The following is a 23,802-nucleotide window of genomic DNA, read 5'->3' as shown; positions in this document are numbered from 1 at the left end:
CTCTAATACAAAAGACTGAAAAAAAAGAAATCGGATTGTTGACCATATTATCCTATTAACATATCTGACCAAAAACCATTTTAATATCAATATTTTATCTTTTTCAGAAACGGACCCGAAAACTTAACCATAATCTTCCCGAAAACGGAGAAGCGCAGCAGTTGGGAGGAATTGATAAACGAGACAAAACAAAAGTTGTGTAAGTAACTATCATATTATGAAAATATTACTCGTAAAATAGATGACTTTTATAGCAAAAAGTATAACAAACTATATTGAACAGAAGCAACTTGAAATGTTAAAATAATCTAGAAAATACTAAGATAAATTCGTCACTTTGCAGGTGTGTACGGGCACGAAAGGCCCGCTCCTGAGTTCCTCTCACCTGTACCTATACGTAAGACTCGAGCCGGTTTGCAGTTCACTTGCGCTGCGCCTACACTACCACCGAAGGGGCAGGCCCCTGATGTTTGGGTAAGTTTTACTTCACTTTCACTCACTAATAATATACATTCACCTTTATGTAGGTTAAGAAATAATGATGAAGAATGAAATTAAAGAAAAAGGCGCTGTATTTGAATAAAGCTTGCACACAATCTTTCAAGTCCTAAGTCCAAGTAACTAATAACACAGTAAACTTTTGTGACCACAATAATAACGATATTGAATACAGCAATGCAATGATGGCGCTAGTGTCCGCGATACTAGCGCCATGCTTTGATTTTTGATTACATTATAATTTATTTTGCAGGTGTGCAACAGCGACGGGTACGTGGGTCAGGTGTGCGTGCTGACGCTGTCTCCCAAGCCGCAGGTGACGTCATGCAACGGCGTGTGCAACGCGCGCATACTGTGCGTGGCCTGCGTGCCGCCCGCGCCCGCGCTCACGCGTCAACACACGCTGGATATTCCGTTAGTGGCTCGAGTTAATTAAATGTGACATTACTCCCATGATTATGAGACGTTTAACAGTCATAAACAAGACACTTACATCTCCACGTGTATTTTCTAGGAGCACCAGTTCTTTAAATAGTACGGGATCTACTGGAAAACCTGGCATCAGCATATCAGATCCCGATGATAGCTGCAAGAACATACGCTTAGACAGGTAGGAAATCAGTGTTTCGAACTTATATTACAGATTACTCACTTACTGTTGAATATGTTTTCATATTTTGTTAAGATTTGTACACCTATCATCTAAGGTATATAACTACAACGCGGGTATTGTACACAGTTCATCGTCAAGCGACGATGATGACGAGGGTTCATCAAGCGAGAACCCGGAGGGGGAGCGCGGGGAGCGGGGGGAGCGCGGGGAGCGGCCTGCGCCCGCGCACAGCAAGAGCCTGAGTACTCCGCACACCGGGCACGCGCACATGCAGGTGCACCCCGTCATCAAGTCCAGCTCCAACCCCGCAGTCGACAAGCAGGCTATGGGCATCACTAGTGGTGAGTGGAACTAGTTTCTGACGTCAGTATGTCCTTCCAAATACGACGTGGGCCTTTAAGAGTAAAGTGAAGAGAGACTTAAATTTTTTTTCATTTCATCACTGTTCATTACTTGTAGAATGATTGACAAGTGTATACAGGTTGATCGGAAATTATGTAAAACGAACGATTGTATAAAACAAAATATGATTTTTGAATTTAGTTATCAATTTTTAAATGATATTCATATTGACACACAAAATATTGTAAAATATGGTCCTCAACTCAAATTATAAAGTTAAAATAATGTATATATTGTAGTTTATTTGTTATACACGCAATGATACGACTCTGTATAAATTAGGATCTGAGTTATGTTATAACATAATTACTGGACAACCTGTATAATTATAAAATAATCCTAAAAAAAATTGATGCCTAAATATTTCTTACACAGTAAAAATAACGAATAAATTTGTAATTTATTGCATTAAACTAAAAGGTATTCTTAATCTTTACATAATTGTAGTAACATTTTTAATCCTTCGTAATATTTTTAATGTTTTATTATATTTTACTTTCTAATAACTATAAAACCTTCCTTTATATCTTTACGTCCTTTTCTATCTCACTTATTAACCAACATGTTTTACCCTTACTGTCTCACTAAGTACCTGGACGTATTATGGCTGGTAGGACAACTTTACATTTTGTCTATTGCATGTTTTGCTTCGGATAGTTTTTTCATATTCCTAAATAGCTTGTAGAATTTATCTGCTTATATTTAAATCAATACAGTCAATAAAATTGAACGTATGTATTGTACGTATGTAATATGAAGAAAAATCTGTCTGTCTGTCAAGAATCTTAACAAAGGAAATCAAATCTCAAGGAACACTATCTATAAGTGAGTATCGTTCACATTACAGGCACATTATCGTCACCCACCAGCCGTCAGTCCTCAGAAGACAGTAGCACTTCCGCCAACCAGCCCACCATGTGGCTGGGTACTGAAGACGGTTGTATACATGTCTACAACTGTCTAGATAATATCAGGATTAAGAAGAACAAAATCAAGTTGCAACATAACTCGGGTGTTCATTCTATTGTGTGAGTATCTTGGTTAATACTGGGATTTAGGAAGGATGAGCTTCAAAAATCATCGTTGCTTCAGTCATTATTAAGTTTAAATTTGTAATAAACTCGTAATATTAAAGTAACAATTATTATAGGACTCTGAGTGTGGAATTATGACAGCCCCCTCGCGGCAAACTTTCTTACACGTAGAATACATATACGATTTTAAATATCTAATTTTTTTAAATTCAACAGTGATAAAGTTATTGACAAATTATTTTTTTTTAAATTATCCTGCAAAATATGGATACAATACTTTTCATTTTATCAACGAAAATGGTTAGGCTAATGTGAGGTAAACTGAGTGGGGCAGGGTGTAGGTAAATATTGCGGCTTTTTTATGATTAAAATGTCCAAAAACATAACAAATAATAATTAATACAAGCGAACAAATACTGGTATATTTATTGCAATCGATCAATCATTAGAGTTTCTTAGGATAATTTTTTGATTCGCATTTTTTTTTATTTACTTAAATATTGATCTTACTACTGATCGTATTAACAGGTAACTCTGTATTTTTTCTGATAATTAAATAAATAACTGTCAACATTACTGAACACTCAAAGTTGAAAAATGGCTTTTGTTAAAGGTACATGGAGGGCAAGGTATTTGTTGCTCTTGGCAACGGCGATCTTGTGGTCTACTGTCGGGATATTGGTAAGTAGAACTAACACTATTCCCTATTACACTATTGTACTATTTTAACACCATCTTCTAATAGGTTTATTACAATATATCTCGCATTTAGACCTCTTTAGGTGGGAGGCCTAAATTAAAAACAAAGGAAATAATGGGAAAGCTAAGTGGATTTGTCGGAGTAGGAGATGCATAGGAATGGAAAATGTTCTCATTTTGTGCGTCCTCCGTCGATTAGAGGTAGGCAACGAAACTTCACTATTTCGGCGAATTCAGGTGGCCACTCGCTCGTTTGCCACCTTATGATATGAAAAAACATTTGGGCAGTAGTGTGACAGAGGGAGGCGAGACACTTGAACGTGGATGGATATGTGGTGATGTTCTTTTTGCGGTTCAGACGGGTCGTGGTGCGAGCGCGCGACGCTGTGCGTGGGCGCTGGTGGACCTGTGAGTGGCATGCTGTTGTCTGCGGGCCGGCTGTGGTGTGCTACACATTCACACATCAAGATTATCAACCCGCACTCCTTGCAGGTACAACATACGAGTATAAACTTTTGACTCTATATTAATATAAATGATTGTCTGTAAATGTCACGCATTAAGATTTTTAAGGTCTATGACTTTATGAACATGAATTTGTGATGGCTTGTTTACTAAACTGGAGTACATAGAATATGCCTTATTTATAAGAGTTTAAAATAGAAACTGCCCCTCCCCCCCGAATGACTGCATGTAACCATTAAATGATTCTTAGCACGCCAATTAAACACAGGTAACACAGTTCCTAGGTATCAATAAACGTGTACGACTTATTGAAACATAGTGACTTGTTGTTAATTTGTGATAGTTTTTTTCCCAATGAGAAGCACCAGGATTATGTCTTATTTACAAGGAGCTATAAACAGAAACAATTAAACTGTTATATTTTCAGATTGACGAAACATTCCAAATAAGTTCCGAGTCGAAGCCGATAAGCCACATGGCGGTGGCGGGCGGCTCCATCTGGCTGGCGCTGCACAACGCGGCACAACTCCGCTGCTACCACGCCACCACACGCGACCAGCTCGCCGAGATCAACATCACGCCGCAGGTCACCAAGATGTTACATGGTACGGTCACATTTTGCACTTCCTCTTGATTCCCACTTTAATTAGTTCTATGAAATAAGTTAACAGTGTTAAGTTAACTTAAACTTTTATTTCTAAAAAAAAACTTAGATTAGACTTATTCATCTATTAAGTATCCCCCCCCCCCCCCCTTTTAACAAAAAGTCTTACAATATATCTATTACAGTATTTCATGTAAAAAATCTTGATCGACAGTAAATTTATGAATGATTATATGTGATCTGTGCGGTAAGGTTGCGACGAGATAATCCGGCAGCACAAGGCGGCGTGCCTGCGCGTGACGGCGCTGCTGGCGCACCGCGACACGCTGTGGGTGGGCACCAGCGCCGGCGTGCTGCTCTCCGCGCCGCTACACAACTCGCCCAACAAGCGCACCGGCGCGTTCACCGTGCCCCATCTCACCGGTCACTACCACCATCACTTTGCGACATTGCTACTTTGTACACATTTTAGTTGTACACAATTCTTTTCCAAATTCAAACACCAACTTGTATACACATTTGAATATACATTTATACAAAAAATCGTACAACATTTTAATATAACTTTAAATTAATTGTACGCACATTTGCACAAATTCTTAACCACAAAGTGTATATGTGTTTTTGTACATATATTTATAAAAATGAATAAGTCAGCCATTGTGATCATTTGGAAATACTACGATTAACAACTTCATTTGTTTTCTAGGTATTACCTACGGCCACACTGGCCATGTGCGGTTCTTGACCGTAGTCGAGAATCCAGCGCCGCAAAAGCAGCCGGCAAAGCCAACGCAGACTCTCAAAACGAAAGCCCTGAGCCGACGCTCAGCTAATGCTGAAAAAATGCAAAAGCAAGCCGAAAATACGCAAAATAACAAAGAAACTTTGATAATATCCGGAGGAGACGGCTACGAAGACTTCAGAAGTTCAACGATGTCAGAAGACGCGGGGCGAGAGGACTCGACCAATCATTTGCTTCTTTGGAGAGTTTGAGACGAATCCACGGCCTACAGGGTTTCAGGCAAACGAAACGCGACCGTATGCGTTTCGTTTTAAAGTTTTAAATGGATGTTAGGTGTTTTTGTGACGCTTGAATCGAAATATCCAAGAGCCTAATCGTCATATTTGTTAATACAGCTTTTGAAAACGGCTACGTATGGATGTTTACGCTCGTCAGCGAATGAGATTATTAAGTTAGGACATTAAATGTCAAGTCATGATCGTTTTGTCGAAATTACGAATATATTTTCTAACACGCAGTATTATTAAAAAGGTTTTTCGGTCCTCTATGACCTGCTATGTACCTTATAATAGAAGTTTAAAATATAATAAAATGTTTTTAGAAAAAATCTTTACGTATAACTTATCCATATCATGAAAGTGTTGAACGGCCATATATCTGTTTTATTATAGGTCAACGAGGATATCTGACGCGGTGGGCTTAAGCCAAACTAAATTATAACAGCTCAATAGCGCCTCTCTGTCAACGTTAAAAAGTGTCAGAAGATCCATTTCATACAGTAGCTGATATGTGATGTTTTATCTTTTATGCCAGTCTCTATGCCCTGGTTTTACAGACTTTTTGACAGCTGCGATACTAGCGCCCCTCACTAGGTTAGATATCCTTGTGTGACTATAGACGTGTCATGTGCCTCAAAATTAACTAAAATGCAATACAAACTTTAGTTAATTTTGATTAACTGACATAATTGTGAATGTACAGATATTTTACTATTAGATTTTAGAAAGAAATATAGATGTAATGAAATAAACAAAGTTAACGTGAATCGAATAGTTATATAGTTTTTTTTTTAATTTGCAATTTTTAAGAACTGCACGTGTGAACACGTTGCCAATTACATTGGATTTTCGAGACATTCATATTAACATATACGTCTATCTCACTTTTATCATGTATGAGGGAGATAACAACGTGTTTTTGTACGAATGTTTCGGCAGTGGAAACTTACGATTAGAAACATTTGTTTTGCGCTTGTATGACACTATTATTTAATAAGTTTTACCATTTCTTTGAGGCTTATCTAATTGACCGCTTGTACCGTATTAAAAATAGGAGGTACGTTATTATAATTTGCATTACTAGTGCAAAATGTTAATCATAAATATAGTAAAAAAATATTAGATGGAAAAATGTTTACTGTACGATTTTACCAATATCTCTATGTCTACATTATCAAAATATCTATGTGTTGTGAGGATATTAAAGATTGACATGTAAATTAATTGCTCAAAAAATGTTCTCTTCAAATGTTACCTACAGGAGCAACTGATTGTTAATCGCTTGAAAAACGTAGGTATTCTGTACTTATAATATTGCAAAATGATTAAATGACGTCGCACTAAACGATTCTTTCATTTTACTGTCATTAGAAATTGACTAATGCAGGCTTTCACTGTCTTATAACACTTATTCTCTATTCTATTGAAAAATAGAGATACACAATATGTAGAAGCTTCTGGCAACAGATATTTAATGAAAATAATTTTATCTAAACGCTTAATTTAATCAAATAAAACACACTTATTTGCCACAATTTTTTATTGATAAAACTGCTCTAATTACACATAATTGATTAGAAAGGTATTGCAGCCGTTTAATAAATACGCCCACGTAGCTATCGCTATACTACATAGACCTGTACGTAGCTCTTATATTATTTGGACATTAGTAACTTTAATCGCATTTTGACGCCATTTGATTAATAAGATCTTCTAAATTTTTATTGTCAATCGCCCTGTTGTCATTTTTCTTTCCTCTACTAACAAAGTAAGGATCGTCTTGAAGTTGTGCAGCTAATGTCTTCAATATAGTTCTTCTATCTCTATCACTCTCATTAATATCTCTTTTCACTTTATTATTCCTGTCCCTTTTTGAAAGTAGATTAATGGTTGAACAAATTAATTCTGATGCTTTATCCAAATCATTTCTTGAGATCGTGGCGTTTCCAATTTTAACACCTAGATTTTTTTTACCTCGAGCAATGTAGTAAGGATCGTTTCGGACAGATTTAAAAAGTTCTTCTATCGCACCCCGTCTCCCTCTAGGTACTTCAAATTGAGAAAACTTTTTGCCTCTGGTGATAAAGAATGGATCATCTTCAGCCGAAGAACGACTACTTCTCTCTACTAATATGTAACGCGGTTGGTCAGCATACATTCTATTATCAAGCATCGTTTCTGGATCCGTTGGTTTGAAATGTAAACTAAAATCGGACGTGTCTATAGAATTTGCTTTGCTTCGTAATTTGTTTCCTATAAACCTTGTTAATATATTTGCCAGTTTCGTTTTACGTTCTTTTTGAGAATCATCTATAAAGTCATCACTTCTACGCAATCTTAAGTTTCCTATGTTATTTTCTTCAACGTTATTCATCGTTTCGGCAATATAATCTCGTAATTGTGCTTTAGGTACTTCTTTTTCCGAAAATAGTCCTAGTTGCGTATTTATATTACTTGAGATTTGACTTTTTCGTTTACCACGACTACCCCAAAACGGTTCCATGGTATCTCTTCGGCCTCTGTTACCCCAAAATGGTTCAACATCATCAATGAAAACACCATTAGCTGTAAGTTTTTCAGCTTTCCTTCTTCCGCGGTTACCCCAAAAAGGTTCAATGTTATCGCGATTCACCATCATTCCATTTAAAAACTTCTCGTTTTTTACTTTTATCTCTTCTCCGCGTCCTCGGTTTCCCCAAAACGGTAGCTCCTGTTCTCTGCGTCCTCTTGTTCCCCAAAATGGTTCGTCCTCCTGTCTCCTTCCTCTATTGCCCCAAAATGGATTATCAGGAATAGTGTTGTCATCAATTTCCTCAGAACTTCTCCTGCCACGATTGCCCCAAAAAGGTGATAGAGTCTCTTTTGTGTCACCGGTGTTAGTCAATAAGCTTTTGTAGCAGTTTTTACAGTTTTTCTGAGGATAATTATCCGCGTATAATTCTTCTTCGGAACTTTCTCGTCGTCCCCTCATTCCCCAAAAAGGTTGTTCCAAATCCGAATTTATTTGATTTTCTTTCTCTTCTAGTACACTATTGATAAACTTAGAGCTCAGAGGCAGAAGTATCTTTTCAGGCTCATTACTCAATGATCGTTTCATTCGATTTTCTTTAAATTTATCGTTAAAGTCTTGTTTTTTATTTGCATTAATCTTAAGTAATGTACCATTCTTGTGACACGATATGTGATTTATCAAAAGGACCAGAGATGGTAACAAAAGCAACCACTTTTTCAGCATATTGGTATCTGAAAAAACATATACGTTATAATAATAGCTGAATAACTGAATATAAATTCAAATGCAAAAAAAGTAAAAAGGACAAAAGAGTTTATTTTTAAAAACTTCACAGTTGTAATTTTCTAAAAAAAATGGTTATAATAAAATGTAATTTAATTATTAAAAATTCTACTAAACAAAAATAAAATGCAAATTAATTGTTGTACTTACAGTTTATCTTCAGTTTTTTATTACTTTCATATCAAAATCATAATCACTGAAGACTTCTTCCAATGCTTCCGAAACAGTGTTCACTAAAACGTTTGCTCTCTTTCTGAATGTGGTTTGATTTCTCCTCAGGTTTATATAGTAGCGCGGCAGCCCTATCCCCTAGGGCTGTCACAACGTATTTCACTTTTTACCCCTAACCAAGCTCTACTGGGACTGCGACTGTTATTAAATTAAAACATTGCTAGTTGCGTATTGTTTACGACTGCTATAAGGGGAAGTTCCTTTTCTTTATTTCTTTTGATACTTTAAATTTTACGATTACAATGACGATAGAAATTATATGTTAAGGAATGCCCTGATTTGAAAAAAAAAAAATCTTACCAACGTGATATGGTATCATCATCAACCTCCCTTATCCCTATGGAGGGTCGGCACAGTATGTACTACTCCTCCATACATCTCTATCAGCCGTCATATCTGAATTTACCCCCTTCTTATGCATATCCTCTTTCACACAATCCATCCATACTTTCTTTGGTCTTCCTCTACCTTTATAGCCATCCACATTCAATCTACGTGATATGGTATACCACCCATTTTAGCCACTAACATTAACAGTTTAATTTCCAAGTTCCTTTTTTAGTTTTGTAAGCAGCCCTGAATCATTTCAACAAAAATCAAAAGGACCAACCAATGAATATATTAATCTTATTTCGACTAGTATGTAAATCAATTGATATCGGCCTCAATTTCACTGAAGCAGATTTATCGTAGATCGGTACAAGCTAGGATTTTAGACACATTCCGATTCGGTCACAGGCGACGGTAGTAACGGCCTTAAGTGCAGACGAGGCCTACCCTAAGGTACTGCTTAAGTAACGATCAACGATTCTGAGTATGGTAATAATTCGTAATTTATTTCTTTATCAGCATTTTTTATTTTTTATTAAAGCTCCCGTTATGACCGCATCTTAAAGGTACGTGCGCGGTCGCTTGACATTTGTGTCCAGTTGCTTTGATTACATTTGGCCACTAAGGATGAGAGGATGTGTGGCTAAAATGGGTGACCAACATTTTAAAAAATATTCACAAAATGAGTATAGCCTGGTAAAAAAGCCATGAAATTAATAGGGGCGCCACTATCGTGCTTATGACCACCCCACATACTATAGCAGTAATCGTTTTGATACTCTGCATTAAATGCTGTTTGGAAAATATTATTAATTTCCAAATAGCATCTCTTTTTTCTTTAGGATGACTGAATTAACGGGCTATAATATTCACAATCAGTGCCCGGCGGGGTCTGAAACTAATTGTTACATACACCGAAGTATCACCGAAGTGTCTTACAAAAGTTTATATACGATTATACAGTTTATATTAACAATTTTAGAAAGCTTTAGTAAAATTAATCTAAAAATGTATCATAATCTACAGAAAAGAAGAAGAAGAAAGTCGTCAACATTGCTTTTTTTTTTATATTTAAAAAGTTAGCGCTTGACCACGATCTGACCCGATGAGGTGAAGATGTGGTCTAAAGATGGTACGCGCTAGCTTTGTAGATGCCTATTCACTCTACTCTTGAAGGCCCCCACATCGTACTTGGACGGAAAAACTGACGCCGGCAACTTATTCCAATCCTTAGCAGTACGCACAAGAAACGATGATTCAAACTTTTTCGTTCGAACGCACGGCACGTCTACTGCATAAGGATGGATTCCAGCCGTATGTCTGAACGTCCGATGGTAGAAAGGTGCTGGTGGAATTATGTCGTGTAATTCCTGCGCACACTCCCCAAAATGCAGCCTGTAAAATACCGAGAGACTAGCCTCTCTACGCCTGTGCTCAAGACTGATTAAATTTAGGTCTTGGTCACCGAACAACTTTTTGGCTCGCCTCTCCACTGAATCTAGTGCCGCGAGTTGGTACTTTGCTGCGCCTGCCCAGATATGACAGCAGTACTCCACACATGGCCGGATCTGTGCTTTGTACAGGGTCAAAAGCTGTCCCGGTGTAAAGTACCGCCGTACCTTTGAAAGGACTCCAAGTTTCCTTGCAGCTACCTTCGCCTTAGACTCTATGAACTGTCCGAAGTTAAGATTAGACGAAATTTCGACGTCCAGTAACTGCAGACAGTTGGTGAATTCGAGGGACACATTCTGGAAAGTGGGAGCTAGGGTGAACTCGCTCTTTTTGGCGGTGAATACACACGCTTGTGTTTTGGCGGCGTTGAATCGCACAAGATTGGCCTGTCCCCAAGATGAGACTGCCTCGAGTGTGCGATTAGTACGCTCTACCATGAACGCTTATAGATCGAATATTGTTTTGAAAGACAAAAAAAAAAAAAACATTAACATGTGTATTTTGATATATGTACCATTACTCCCCGACTTCCCCTTTTGTTTCTATTTGTGTTAGTTTAACAAGATTGCTCTTGTACATATTACACGCGCCGGTAAACACTTTCAATGCTGGAACAGTATAAATACTGAGATTTTTCTTAAAACCGTACATTTCGTCTTTTACCGCGCACTATACAGGTTCTCGATCGTAGTTGAATCAGTAGAATTAAAAAAATATTCACTCATAATCAATATTATAGATTTAACAATTCAATTATACTGCAGCATAAATTGGACCATTAATGTTTAAAATTGTACGGATGAATCTAGAGACACATCATTCAGACACATATAGCAATTTGAGCGACCAATTTGGTGACTTCACCGGCGATCACTTGGTCAGCCACATAGGTAACCTTAAAGAGGATGAAGGTTTACATAGTTAAATCTCTTTTGAGATCCTTAAGGACGAATTTGTCTTACGAAGGATGCAGAGTCAAATAGATCCTAATGATGTAAGAATTACATATCTTGGGGAGGATAAAGGATAACTCTGTTAAAGCACTTATGGAGAATGGAGGGGCCACCTTGTCACCTAGGCAACCTTAAGGAGGTTGGAAGGTTTAATAGACAAATTTTGAGATCGTAAAGGACGAAATTGTCTTACGCAGGTGTCAGAGGGTCAAATACTTAATTTTCTTATAAGAATCTTAAGGACAAAAGAGTTACATCCCGTGTTTGCGAATCGGGACTATATTGGCTTCTTTGGGGATACCAGGATAGACTGCCTGAAAGCAGGACTGTCCGTTATCTATAGTAGTGTAACATGTACACGGTAATTTTTAAAAACGGTCAAGTAGTTTTTTAGTTTATTCTTTACATACAAACCACCAATCTTTCCTTTTTATAATATTAGTAGAGACCAAATAGTGCTGACAACAAAACTCTATTATGATTTTCCATAATAATAGTTTGAAAATAATTATTCTGAGAATTGATCCCATTCACCAGAATCTTATAAATTAATCGAACAACTAAGTCACTGGGTTTTGTCTGTAGTAATAAAAAAATGACAGCTGTCAGGAAATCTATATTTCGTCAAACATTTGAATATCTTTTAGATTTCTTGAGCATTACGTGAATTATGCTATTTTCATAATAAAAGTTGATCGTGATAAATCCATCGTATTCTGTAACCGGCCATGACGCCACGCAGATTTAGTAACATTTATTTTTGAACACTCAAATTGAACACATCGACATATATTTTTCGACGCATTGATATTACTAAAAAAAACTAAAAATAGTTTCTATTCAACTTATGTTGGAGAGAAATGAAAGTAACTAAGACTGTAGTGTAAGTAGTGTGATATAATTTATATTTATACTACCTTTTGCACGCGACTACATGCGGGCGGAAGTAAAAAAAACTTTTTGTATTCTTTAATACTATGTTATAAAGCTATGTCAAATTTCATCGAGATTCGTTTAGCCGTTCTGAAAATAACTTGTAACAAACATCCATTTATCCACCTAAACATTTACATTTATAATACTTGTAAGAAATTAAATGTAATTAGTATTTGTTAAAAAATAATAAAATGAAAAAAATTTGTTACGCTGAGCAATAATCACAAATCATACTTGTATGCAAAGACTAATATATCGAGTAGGCGTAGCTCGTAGCACCCAAGGCTCTACGACCTTAATTACAAAACACGAAGTTCATAATGAAGTTATTAAATGAATGGTTTTGTTAAGATGACGTTAAGATGTTAATAATAATATGATATTTATGTACTTTACGCCACTTGAATATTATTTTGTGAATTTGACGAGACGGAACGTAATCCCCGAGAGAGATTGTAAGAAGAAAGCACACGAGAATATTTTGCTAGAAAATACCAGCGAGCTTTACCCGCAATTTATTTGGCTGTTTTTACACTTTTAACTTTACAAGAATATATTTTCATGAGAAAAGTTTATTAATATACTTACTGGCTTTTGCCCGCACCTTCGTCTACACAGAATTAAAAAAAAAAAGAATGAAAAGTATCTCATGTGCTACTCGGGACTATAATTTATATCTGTGCCAAATTTCAATAAAATAAGTAGGTTCTTAATTGGTCTATTTTATTATATAATTAATATTATAATGGCGAAAGTTTGGACGAATAGATGTACCTATAGATGTTTATTACGTTGTAACATGTTAACGGCAGCGTATGTACTTCGAACTTAGTTATTTTAACTTCCAGGTGGACGAAGTCGCAAACAATAGCCAGTTAGTGAATAAATAAACACAAAATAAATTATGCCTTATTATAAATTGTTTAAACGTGGGTTTTTCAGATCAAAATCTTCGTTTAAAACATATTGTTAATTCTGTTTTGTCAAAGATATAAACAAATTCATGGTTAATCGTTTTACAACAAGCCATGATAAAGGTATCAAGTATAACACTTCGTTTAGCTAAAATTAAAGACCTTTTATGCTAGACTGTAGTCCACAATTACATAAACTATGACCTAGATATCATTAAATAAGGACTTAAATAAAGTTCTATCATGCCCGAACTTTTTGCTTTGTCTACGAGCTGAAAACACTAACTTTATCAAGAACTTGCGAACGTACTTATTATTAAATACAAAGCGAAATAAACGGAAAACATTTAACAAGAACAAAGAAAGTGGCAAATACGGCGTGTTCTTGTAAAACGTGATGCCTCTAACGTATTGCCATATATAATGCTCTCTAAAAACAATATATTTTATGGATGTTTCGGGGACTGGATAGAATTACGTAATGTTCAAGGAGCAAATATTTCCTCTAATTCATGTAAATTTATGTGAAGTATTAAAAATATGATTTTAGTTTGTCATGAAATAGTCATTATTTATTATTTATTTCAAAAGCTTTCAACTATAAGCATGATATTAAATGATTGATACATGCTATATGTATATAATTGATAGGAAATTGAAAATAGAAACGATTATTTTAAAAGATATTACGTAAAGCGAATCACTTAACGAAAAGTAGGTGGATTTATTATAAAATATTTGTAAAATATTGATTGTTTTATTTATAACGGTTTATTGCACAATGTCTCATACATTTAAATCGCCTACGACATTAATATAAAAAAAAATAATAGCTACCATGTGAAATTGAAAACAAATAAATCATTTAGTCGATAAAATACTCCATTTTTATAAATATAAACTACTTAAGAAAAAAAAAACAATTTATAGAAGAGCTTTTTATTAGTGGACTACATTAATAAAAAGCTCTTTACTAATAGTAAGTTAAGCTGAACGATGTTCTAATTCTTATAATAAAGGTCTATTTATTCGTCAATTTAACATATTGCTACAGGGTTGATAATAACGAGGAGAGTTAAAGCAATATAAACTTGAAAGAAATAACCAATTTGAATAACATAAATTATTTTAATATTGCAAGAGTTAATATTGTATTATAAGATATAATTGTCCACATTCATATAATATTGAAAATGTCTGTATCCATCCCCACACGTTGACTTTCAGCGCTTTTCTAAGCACATGTGCGCAATTGCAAACATTTTGTCCCTTTCGTTCGTTCAGGAAACTGCTCCGTCTATCTCGCTCTTTAGCGTGAAGGCGGGAAAACGAGATACTGTGTCAGTTAGACCTGTAGATTCGCGCGACTAGACAACACGCCTTTTATTTTCGCACAATTTCGCTACTAAACAACCGCATCTAACTTTTTTTATATTTCTCTCTATTCGGTGTTTGTGCTTGTGTAGTTTGGATAAATGTTTATTAATTTTTAAGTGATAGAAAAACATTAGCGTTTAAGAAATGTGTAAATATTGAAAGACGTAATAGTGAGGTATGTTATTTTAATTTTTATGGCGGTTTTGATAAATTTTATTGTACTATTGAAATAAGTTTAAATCCACAAATTTTTAACCACTTTAATTAAGTTTGTTTGAATTTCATGAGAATTTTGAAGTATTCCAATTCGATTATAAAGAAAAAAAATTAGAAACCTTATTGGATATAAGTTATTAATTACATACTATAATAATTTATCAGCCGATATAAATTATAAGGATATAAGTTTCAGCTGCTTAAAATGTAAAGAACCAAAAATATCTCTCAATCTTCTCGTTTTAAAAAAGCCTTCGTATAATGTGTACCTTAAAAGCTCATTAGAAAAGTTTTAGCGGGACAATGCTGAAATGAAATATAATTTTCAGTCACGTATAGCACTCCTCGTGTTTGCGATTGTTTTTAGGTCACGGACACCCATTTATTTTATTCTAAAACAAATTCAAATATATTTATGAAAAATAGTTTAAAGGTTAAAATGTTGAAATAACTGTATATTTTTCGTAAGCGTTTTTCACATTTTTAACTCCAAAAACTGTTTTTGTTTAGTCCTCAACTTTATTATAAAGCATTCGTAACGACTAACAAGGAAATTTTATGCAACATATTTCAAATTTTGTGACTTAAGTAATGTACTAAACATTGTCGAAGTTTCTTATTAATTAAAGTGTTCAAACACACTCGCACTTATTTGCGATGGACAGTTGTTAGACATAGAGTTTGTTAAACTTTTAATTAATGTTTCTTGTCTTTTTAACCATATGTAGAGTTGTAACTACTATTGCATCTCTTACAGCTTTTATTTAAATGGAAATTCACAAAAATATGCTCATTGTGTTAATAAGAATCGAAAACTTTATTTTTTAAGGAAATTGCGCCAATGGATGAATTTGTTAAAGTCAAAATGGAAAAATGCATAAAGCTATTTTTAATAAATAAAAAAACTTTTTGATTGTGAATTTCAACCTATGGACGACTACTAGTTTAAAAACAAAGTCCCATGTATCGTTAATCGACTGTAAGAAAAATTTGCTTGAAAAATATCTTTCGACACTTTCATCCATTTTGTTATGAATGTGCGATATGAAACTTCACAGACCGTAGATAACAAATGTAGAGTTATCCTATGATGCTTTGCAATAAATTATTTTTTTATTCATTAAAAATAAACAGATAATATAAAGATCTGTGATAGTAAAAAAAACCTTGTTACGACGCTAATTACTCAAGGAATATATACTTTTATAACCTAAATAACGAATAGAATAAAAATATATGACATACATAATATTACAGTTGGGCCTCCCGTTACCATATCTAAAGTCGAATACACTGAAAAGTCCGACTGTTCAGTTGAAAGTCTATAGCCGGATTTATAAAAGTTATATGACGTCATGACGCAGTAAAATTGTCACGTTTGTCGTATCTCAAACATAATATTGTCCTTTGTTGGAACGCTCTACAATTCTTTGTTCTTTCGATACTCGCATGTGATTCTTTATGTACATAAACTATTTTTACAACGCAAAGTAGTCGTGTTCTTAGATTAATTATTTCCTTTTATTTTCTTATACTAATTAATTCAACTCAAGGTCGTATACCTTTTAATTTAATACCATAATGTATCGAAAAGTTTAACAATACTTATTTTTTGTTTCAGGTTAATTAGTGAAGCGTAAGGCATTTTATCATAAAATTACGTTCTAAAACGTACGTTCTTTGCCAAAAGTATCTTATAAATATTTATATGATCAAGTGTTAAGATTATATTTCTAAAACTATTTGACTAAAGTAAACATTGCCGTCTTACTTTATGATACATTCGGTAATATTTATTATTGGATCTTTGGCTATTTATATAATCGTGTAAGCAGTTACTGTGAATTTTCATTATAAATAAATAATGTTTAAAATCTCATGAGACAAGTAACAATTTAAAAAAATATTCTAGTTTAATAAACATTAATTTAAAACGTTTGAATAATTACGAAAATAAGGCATGAAGAATTTGAAATGAGACCAGAAAAGGTACACTAAAAGTGTATTATATTAACAAAAAAACAGGAATTGTGAATTTAAAATGTAGATATAAAAAAAACTTTAATGAAAAAAATATTTAACTAAACGAAATTAAAAATAACTTTCATATATTCTGGAATTTTATTACTTTTAAGGAGAAACATAATTATAAAATAAAATAAGATAAGGCTATTTTATTATGGAAGACGGAGAAGAAATTATATTTAAAATTACAACTAAGATAAAAGCATTTTTAAATGTATTACATGAAAATTAAATAATTTAAATAAGCTTTGCCACGTCTATTAATACGAGAGATTAGAAGAAATAATTAAAATGGCGTCTCCATCAACAACTCCAAAAGCCCCTTCACCACCGCCTCCGGGGCATGGGCCAAGCAAGATGGAAAGAAGAATGTCACATTTCAAAGAATACAAGTTCTTCAGAAGCTTCAGTGCCAAAGTAGAAAACTGGCCGATGAGAAAAGCCGAGCAATTGTGGAGGAAAATGAGGGAACGAAAGATTGCAGGTAAGCAAACTTTGATTTTCATTTAAAACTGTGAAAAAGAATGTTCGCCCAACGTGGGGCTCGAACCCACGACCCTGAGATTAAGAGTCTCATGCTCTACCGACTGAGCTAGCCGGGCTGGTGTACATGTTACGGAATACATTGATTACAATGTTACCAACCTTGAATTCTATTCCGATTTGAATCAAATATATTCTGTGCCGTTCCATTGTAACCTCATTCATTCGCTTCTTTTTCAGCATTGGTATATCAAAACATCAATATCACCATTCTTTTTATGTGCTTTAAGGGTCGGAGTTTAAGTCCGATGCGGGGCTATTTTTTCTGTAAATGTAAAGCTTAAAGGTAGGCGTCTAGTTATACATATTATTACTCTGTACTGAACAAGAGCTATGTTTTGTCGCTACGTTTGTACATACTTTATTTGGTACACGTACACGTACATTATGTAGATGCACGTAAATGTACAAGTTGCTTTGTGTACGCCGCTTTATACTTTAAGGGTCTCTTGTCTACGGAAACTGCGCTTGTATCTCGGCTTTCTAAACTCAAGTTACTTCAGATAAAGTGTTAACGTTTTACAAAAATTTATAAAATGAAATGTAAAACTTATCGTGGGTTTCGGAGACCAAAACCTCCCCTTAAAACATGTCGTCTTTCCTCTGATTTATCTTTGACAAAACAGTGATAACAATATATTTTAATGAAAGATTTTGATGTCAAAAATCCACCGTTAATATTATGTATAGGTAAACTATACCTCTAAAAACATCTAATTTTTTTTTTTTATAAGAGAAGGGGGCAAACGAGCAGCGGGAACACCAAGGTGTTCATCGACGCCCATGGACATCTGCAATACCAGAGGAATCGCAGATGCGTTGCCGGCCTTAAATCTAATTAATAAAATTACGTTTTTATTTCGTGACGGTTGAATATAATACTGTTTTTTTAATAAAATCAAAGACTACTGAATCTTTCAAAAAATTAAAAACGCTCTACCGCCAATAAATATCAGCTATACTTGTTTTGTTTATTTATCTATCCAAATGAAGCTGGGACCGACTACTAGTTTTTATTTAAAACACATGTCAAATTATAACTATCGTATGTTAACAATTCACAGACCTTTTCCCTAGATTCTAGTAATGTTTTTTAATAAAGAGGAAAGTTAAATCTCGGTTAAATGGGAACAAATCCTTTAAATATTTCATGTGATAAATTTCCATGTCAAGATGCCAACATCCTGGCATTAAAAAAAAAATAGACTATAAGTAATTCTAAAGACGACGCGACGGTAGTTCAGCAGAATTGATATTACTTTTTCTATTGAATGTGTCATGATTAGTACTGTTCTAAGTAAAAAATACAATTTAACTCACCCAAACCCAACAAGCCCAGTCGGTAGAGCATGTGATCTCAATATGAAGGTGATGGGTCCGGGACTCACGTTGCCCGAAATTATAATAATAAACACTTTAATATATTAAATTGTACTATAATGTGATTTATATTCAAGTATTTTTTGTAATAAAAAAAAAATATCAGCAGTTTATTTATAGTCATTAATTTTTTCAAGCGAGGTTCATTAAAATTCACAGCACACGTGCTGGGAAAAAACTTCGATATCGTTCTATTTAAAAGCGCAGACGATGTTAGAAAAAAATATAGAATTGGATTTCTGCGTCAGTCAATGATGCGAAATTCAGATATTTTCTAAACTAGTAATTGCCCGCAACTTCGTTCGCGCGGAATCAATTTATAATAGTAATAAATGTAGCTTCAATATATCAAACGGGTATAGTGTAGCTTTGCAAAAGTTTTAAAGCCTATTAAATGCAAGCAAAACAATCAAAACTCTTCTCTTAATAATATTAAATCTATTCACATTTGTTTTATTTTCAATATGAGTACACTTTTCATCTACATATTATGTGACAAAAAATTAAAACATTTATTAAAGGACAGCGTATTTTTAACGTTCAAAGTTAACTTGGAAAGCTTTTTCCATTGAGCGGACTTTAAAAGCCGTTAAAAAAGTTAGTATGCAAATTACGTAATAGGCTTTGCAAAATACGTAAACGGCTAATGGATAAAACATGCGAAAAGGTTTGCGGCACCTGTTTTCATTCTCGTCAAGCTCCTTGTGCTAGGAATACTTTAATGTCGGAAAAATATATCGCATAATAATTGTGCATTAAATGTCCATCTATTCATTTAAACGCTCAACATTATTTTTTATTTAATTAAAATTATTATCAGTGTTTTTGAAGGAATAAGTTCAAGTTCAATAAAAGTGAAGTTCAATAAAACTTACATTTATTAAGTTTATAAAATGTTACAATTTTAAATTCTTATATAACAGCTACGTATTAGTTATTCAATTAGACGACGTTTTAATTAACAGGTTATTGTCCCATTTCTAATAATTTGTTGATTTAAAACCTTAAAAATAGTAAAACTTCTATAAAAATAATGTACTTGCCACAAACCATATGGAACATATATTCAAGGCATTTGATTATTCTTTAAATCAAATAGACCACGCAGTAACGCGTAAGTTAAAAAACTAATTTCATGAGGCTAAAAAAACCCTAAACAATGTCAGATTTTATTACAAACGAACGTAATTAATGGCGTAATTAAAAGAGGCAATTCGAATTTTTAATGTGACTAATGAAATCAGTGGCGTAGATTTTTGTGAAGAAAATAAACTTTAATATGCGTATAATGTTAGAATGTAGACCGACAAAGATATTTAACCCAGTGGTCATAATTCAAACAAAATTATTATAGGTCACTAGCGCCCTTCTGTCAGTATGGAGGTCTTGTTTTAAGTGATGTCATACTTACGCACAGAACCAGCCCCACTTTCATGTTAGCTATTTCAAAGTAACATTCGGAGATTATTATGTAATACTGGTTTGTATAAATATCTTGTCGGTATATATAATTTAAAATTAAAGTTTTCATTGTTTTATAAATTACTGGCAGTTGTTTCTTGATTGTAGAGCTTTCAAGCTATATACTCGTAAGAAACTAGCTGTCGGTTGAGGTACTGTGCGAGCGGATTAAAAAAGAGTAGCCTATGAGTTCTTACAGACTATGTTCTATATCTATGCTAAATTTCATCGAGATCCATGCAGCCGTACTGAAAATTCTGATTCTAACATCCATCCATCCATACGTCCAAACATTCGCATTTATAATATTAGCAAGATTAACAAAATTGTTTTTGACTTCATACCTAGAACGATCTATAAAAAAAATGTGTATTTTATAGGACCTATGTCAGAAAATAATTTAATTTATGAAACAAAAACTTATCGAGAAATGTTTCTATTGACGCATGTTTTCTGAAAGTCTAGATTAGACTTAAGGGCCTGCAATAAAACGGTTGTAAAGTTTCGAATAAAACAGATAGGAGCCCTATAAATGTTGTACTTTACAAAATGGCCTGTAAAAGTAAAGACAATCTCGTGATGAATTGTGGTCTGTTTTATTAAAAGCCCTCTAGCGGCCAAACTTAGAACTTTAATATAAATTTGTTAGATTAATCTGCAGACTATATTCTGAAATCTTCGCATACATTATCTATGTGATTAAGGAATTCGTTCAAATTACTATGATAAGCGTTTTTCGTCTTTCAATTCGTTTGATAATTAATCGTTAAAGTTAAGTTAGTTGAGAGTCAATATATACAATTTGAAGATGTTGGATGAAACATAAAGTTTATTGCTTCCGTTAACAACAAGAACAGAGCGTCTTTTCTACAACGTACTCTCGGAGTAGTGTAGTAAATGTGTTCAATTTTTGCCCTACATTTTCAACCAAAACAACAGTTTATTAACATTTATTAACAACAACATTAACATTAACGTGTACTGTTTTAATACAGAAGAAATATTTTTTGCCTATTCTAAAATCTTAAATATTCCCAATTAAATTACTTGCAGCACATTCGCACAGACCGATTTTAAATGTCTGCTGTGAACCAGTTAAATAAAATGTCGTATTCCAAGACCCCACGGGAACTTTTCAACTAAATTAACTACTATTAGAATCTCCAGCACAATTACTTTCATCCATCTTATCTCTAGACACAACCATATTAAGTGCTGACGATATCGTTTAGAAATAACCATTAATATAACTAACTACTTGTAAATGGTGCGGTTGAAAGATGATAATAAAATGTGCATTAGAATTTTTGAATTTTAATTGAACAAACATTTACTTTACCTTGTGCTTATCGCTTTGTATAAGGTAAAGCGATGAATTTTTAATAAAATTTCACTCAATTTTGTATAAAAGAAAATAAATATTTGCGACAATGTTCTACTGTAAGGAAATTTTATTAAATTTTGTAGTCTTTTTTTATTATTATATGAATTATAAACAAAATTCGTCCAACAGTTTATTTTAGGTAAGAGTAAAAGCATTGAGCGCCTGTCTAAACAAAATACTTCTTTTTCCAACAAAAATATTTGCCGCTACTAAAAAACCAGGAGATGTAAGTTGCAATGGAAATGAGTCAACTTTCTTCCAAAATCATACCAAAGAAGAAGACAAAACTGTAGAAAAACTTCTTTGGCTCGTTATAAACAAGACGATAACGACCAATTCGAACCAAATCAACTCGGTGTGCTCACTTGGGAGTACTTGCATTAAAGTGGTCTAATATAGGTTGAAGTTTACCGCACTTATATCAAAAGTTAAGGTGGAAATTATTAATCGGTTAAAAGACAATAAAAATATAAAATTTAAGCTTATTTTATCAACAAATTCGATTTTAGACGATTTTTCTTAGCGCAGTTTCTTTTACTTTCTTTTACTGTTATTTTACGTTTAGATATATTCTATTTCATTTTTAATATGCCTATCTTATTAAATATAACATTCCTAAGCATACAAACTTCATGATGTTACGCAGTTTAGAAGGAGACATAGGTTAATAATAAAGTTTTTTTTTTAATTATAACAGATGCTTTTAAATATTTTGTCATAAATAAAGATGTTCTATCATATGAAAATGAATGTTTATAGTATATTTTGCAATAAAAACAAGAAAATGAATTGAGCAAAGTTAACAGTCAGTTGGATAAATACTGGAATGGGTGAAAGACCGATGAATACAGTTGTCGGCGCACCAAGCATTATACAGGGTGTAGGACTGATGTACATATTTATAAGCAGTGGAGATATAAAGGACTGAGATGGACTTTGTTTTCATTTCGTCTACAACTTATAAAACGATGTGAATGAACTGAAGGTCTTTAACATTGGCTGTGAAATGCTAAGAACGGGATGAAAATGCTCATAAAACATTTTTACTGAGCTTTTTTTACTATGATTATCTAGTTGTCATCTTTTCATTTACTTTTTTTAAATCAGATATAACATGTTTTAGTATGGTATTATAATATGTTTTTAATGGCGAAAAATAAATCTTATATAGTAAGTTTACGTCATCCATCTCAATTCCTTTTCTATTATTTAATGACACTGTTTGACCAGATTTCTTGTCTCTTTGAAAATACCTAGAAATGTCTCTACGTCTCTTACCATTGGTTTCTGAGAACAGAATCTTTGTATAAAACATATCGTCATATCTGTCTTTATTTTTGAAAAATATAGAGATAATGTTTTAAACGAAGAATTTGGTCTCAGAAATTCATGATTAGTAAAGATTCAGTTCCAGAAATTTAAGACACTGTTTAAATAAATCTATATCTATTAGACTGGTATAAAGAAGTCGAGTTAATTTTTACAACTCAGGAACATAATTTTTATACCGTTTTCGTGGGTCGTGAATGGATTCGCGTGCAAAAGCTGTTGCTAATAGGACCCCTCTAACATTATATTTATTTTATATTTTGTGTTCTAATAAAGTCACATTTTCTGGTTACCCGACGACCACTTCGATGCCCCGCACGCACTCATTGTATGGTAATTGTTAAGGTGCGTGTCGTTAGCACTAGGAAGGGTTAGATTAGAACCGAGTACCAAGGAAGTCACTACCGTGAAATACAAATGGACAAGTAATTAGAAATATTAGATGTGACGTCTATTTCTGTTTGTGACAGTTCTAACTATTTTTATTTAAGGTTTTTAGCCTTATCTTCTGATTACAAATGATTTACTATTGTTAACACCAACATTTATTTAAACTTAATTAAATGAAAACTGCTGACGATACGCTATTGTAGAGATAAAGAAATATGTAGACAACGGCTTGTTTTGATATATTTACG

At 33.6% G+C, this 23,802-nt stretch overlaps 3 protein-coding genes and 1 non-coding gene across 4 annotated transcripts in view; 2 read left to right on the top strand and 2 right to left on the bottom strand.

Moving 5' to 3' along the window:
• Nucleotides 1-6,683, top strand: part of LOC106712165 (rho guanine nucleotide exchange factor 17) — a 72,641-nt gene extending 65,958 nt beyond the window's left edge. The window contains exons 10-20 of the mRNA XM_014504633.2: nucleotides 108-199; nucleotides 344-474; nucleotides 752-912; nucleotides 1,013-1,108; nucleotides 1,238-1,452; nucleotides 2,361-2,541; nucleotides 3,161-3,228; nucleotides 3,605-3,738; nucleotides 4,139-4,316; nucleotides 4,568-4,738; nucleotides 5,025-6,683. Of these exons, the coding sequence (XP_014360119.2) occupies nucleotides 108-199; nucleotides 344-474; nucleotides 752-912; nucleotides 1,013-1,108; nucleotides 1,238-1,452; nucleotides 2,361-2,541; nucleotides 3,161-3,228; nucleotides 3,605-3,738; nucleotides 4,139-4,316; nucleotides 4,568-4,738; nucleotides 5,025-5,311 (1,714 nt within the window). The 3' untranslated portion in view covers nucleotides 5,312-6,683. The remainder of the gene's footprint in view (nucleotides 1-107; nucleotides 200-343; nucleotides 475-751; nucleotides 913-1,012; nucleotides 1,109-1,237; nucleotides 1,453-2,360; nucleotides 2,542-3,160; nucleotides 3,229-3,604; nucleotides 3,739-4,138; nucleotides 4,317-4,567; nucleotides 4,739-5,024) is intronic.
• A 188-nt stretch (nucleotides 6,684-6,871) lies between these two features.
• LOC106712115 lies at nucleotides 6,872-11,083 on the bottom strand. Its single transcript, XM_045682325.1, has 2 exons — nucleotides 10,660-11,083; nucleotides 6,872-8,581 (listed from the first exon to the last, which is right to left on the bottom strand). Exons 1-2 carry the CDS (start codon nucleotides 11,081-11,083, stop codon nucleotides 7,014-7,016), a joined length of 1,992 nt encoding a protein of 663 aa, XP_045538281.1. The 3' UTR covers nucleotides 6,872-7,013.
• A 6,243-nt stretch (nucleotides 11,084-17,326) lies between these two features.
• LOC106712113 (rho GTPase-activating protein 7) overlaps nucleotides 17,327-23,802 on the top strand; it is a 197,526-nt gene continuing 191,050 nt past the window's right edge. The window contains exon 1 of the mRNA XM_045682263.1: nucleotides 17,327-17,551. Coding sequence (XP_045538219.1) covers nucleotides 17,359-17,551 — 193 coding nt within the window. The 5' untranslated portion in view covers nucleotides 17,327-17,358. The remainder of the gene's footprint in view (nucleotides 17,552-23,802) is intronic.
• Trnak-cuu lies at nucleotides 17,597-17,669 on the bottom strand. The gene has a single exon. It is a non-coding gene; the product is annotated as a tRNA-Lys (tRNA).

This window comes from Papilio machaon, chromosome 18 (assembly GCF_912999745.1).
Source record: "Papilio machaon chromosome 18, ilPapMach1.1, whole genome shotgun sequence".
Lineage (NCBI taxonomy): Eukaryota > Metazoa > Arthropoda > Insecta > Lepidoptera > Papilionidae > Papilio > Papilio machaon.
This window is presented reverse-complemented; position numbering and strand designations above follow the sequence as displayed.

What these genes read in the sequence shown, in the direction of transcription:
- LOC106712115 (XM_045682325.1), bottom strand. Translation starts at nt 11,083, where the DNA reads ATGGTAGAGCGTACTAATCGCACACTCGAGGCAGTCTCATCTTGGGGA. An exon ending in GCGAGCCAAAAAGTTGTTCG is followed by an intron (nt 8,582 to 10,659) that starts GTGACCAAGACC and finishes ATGTTTTTTCAG; the next exon opens with ATACCAATATGCTGAAAAAG.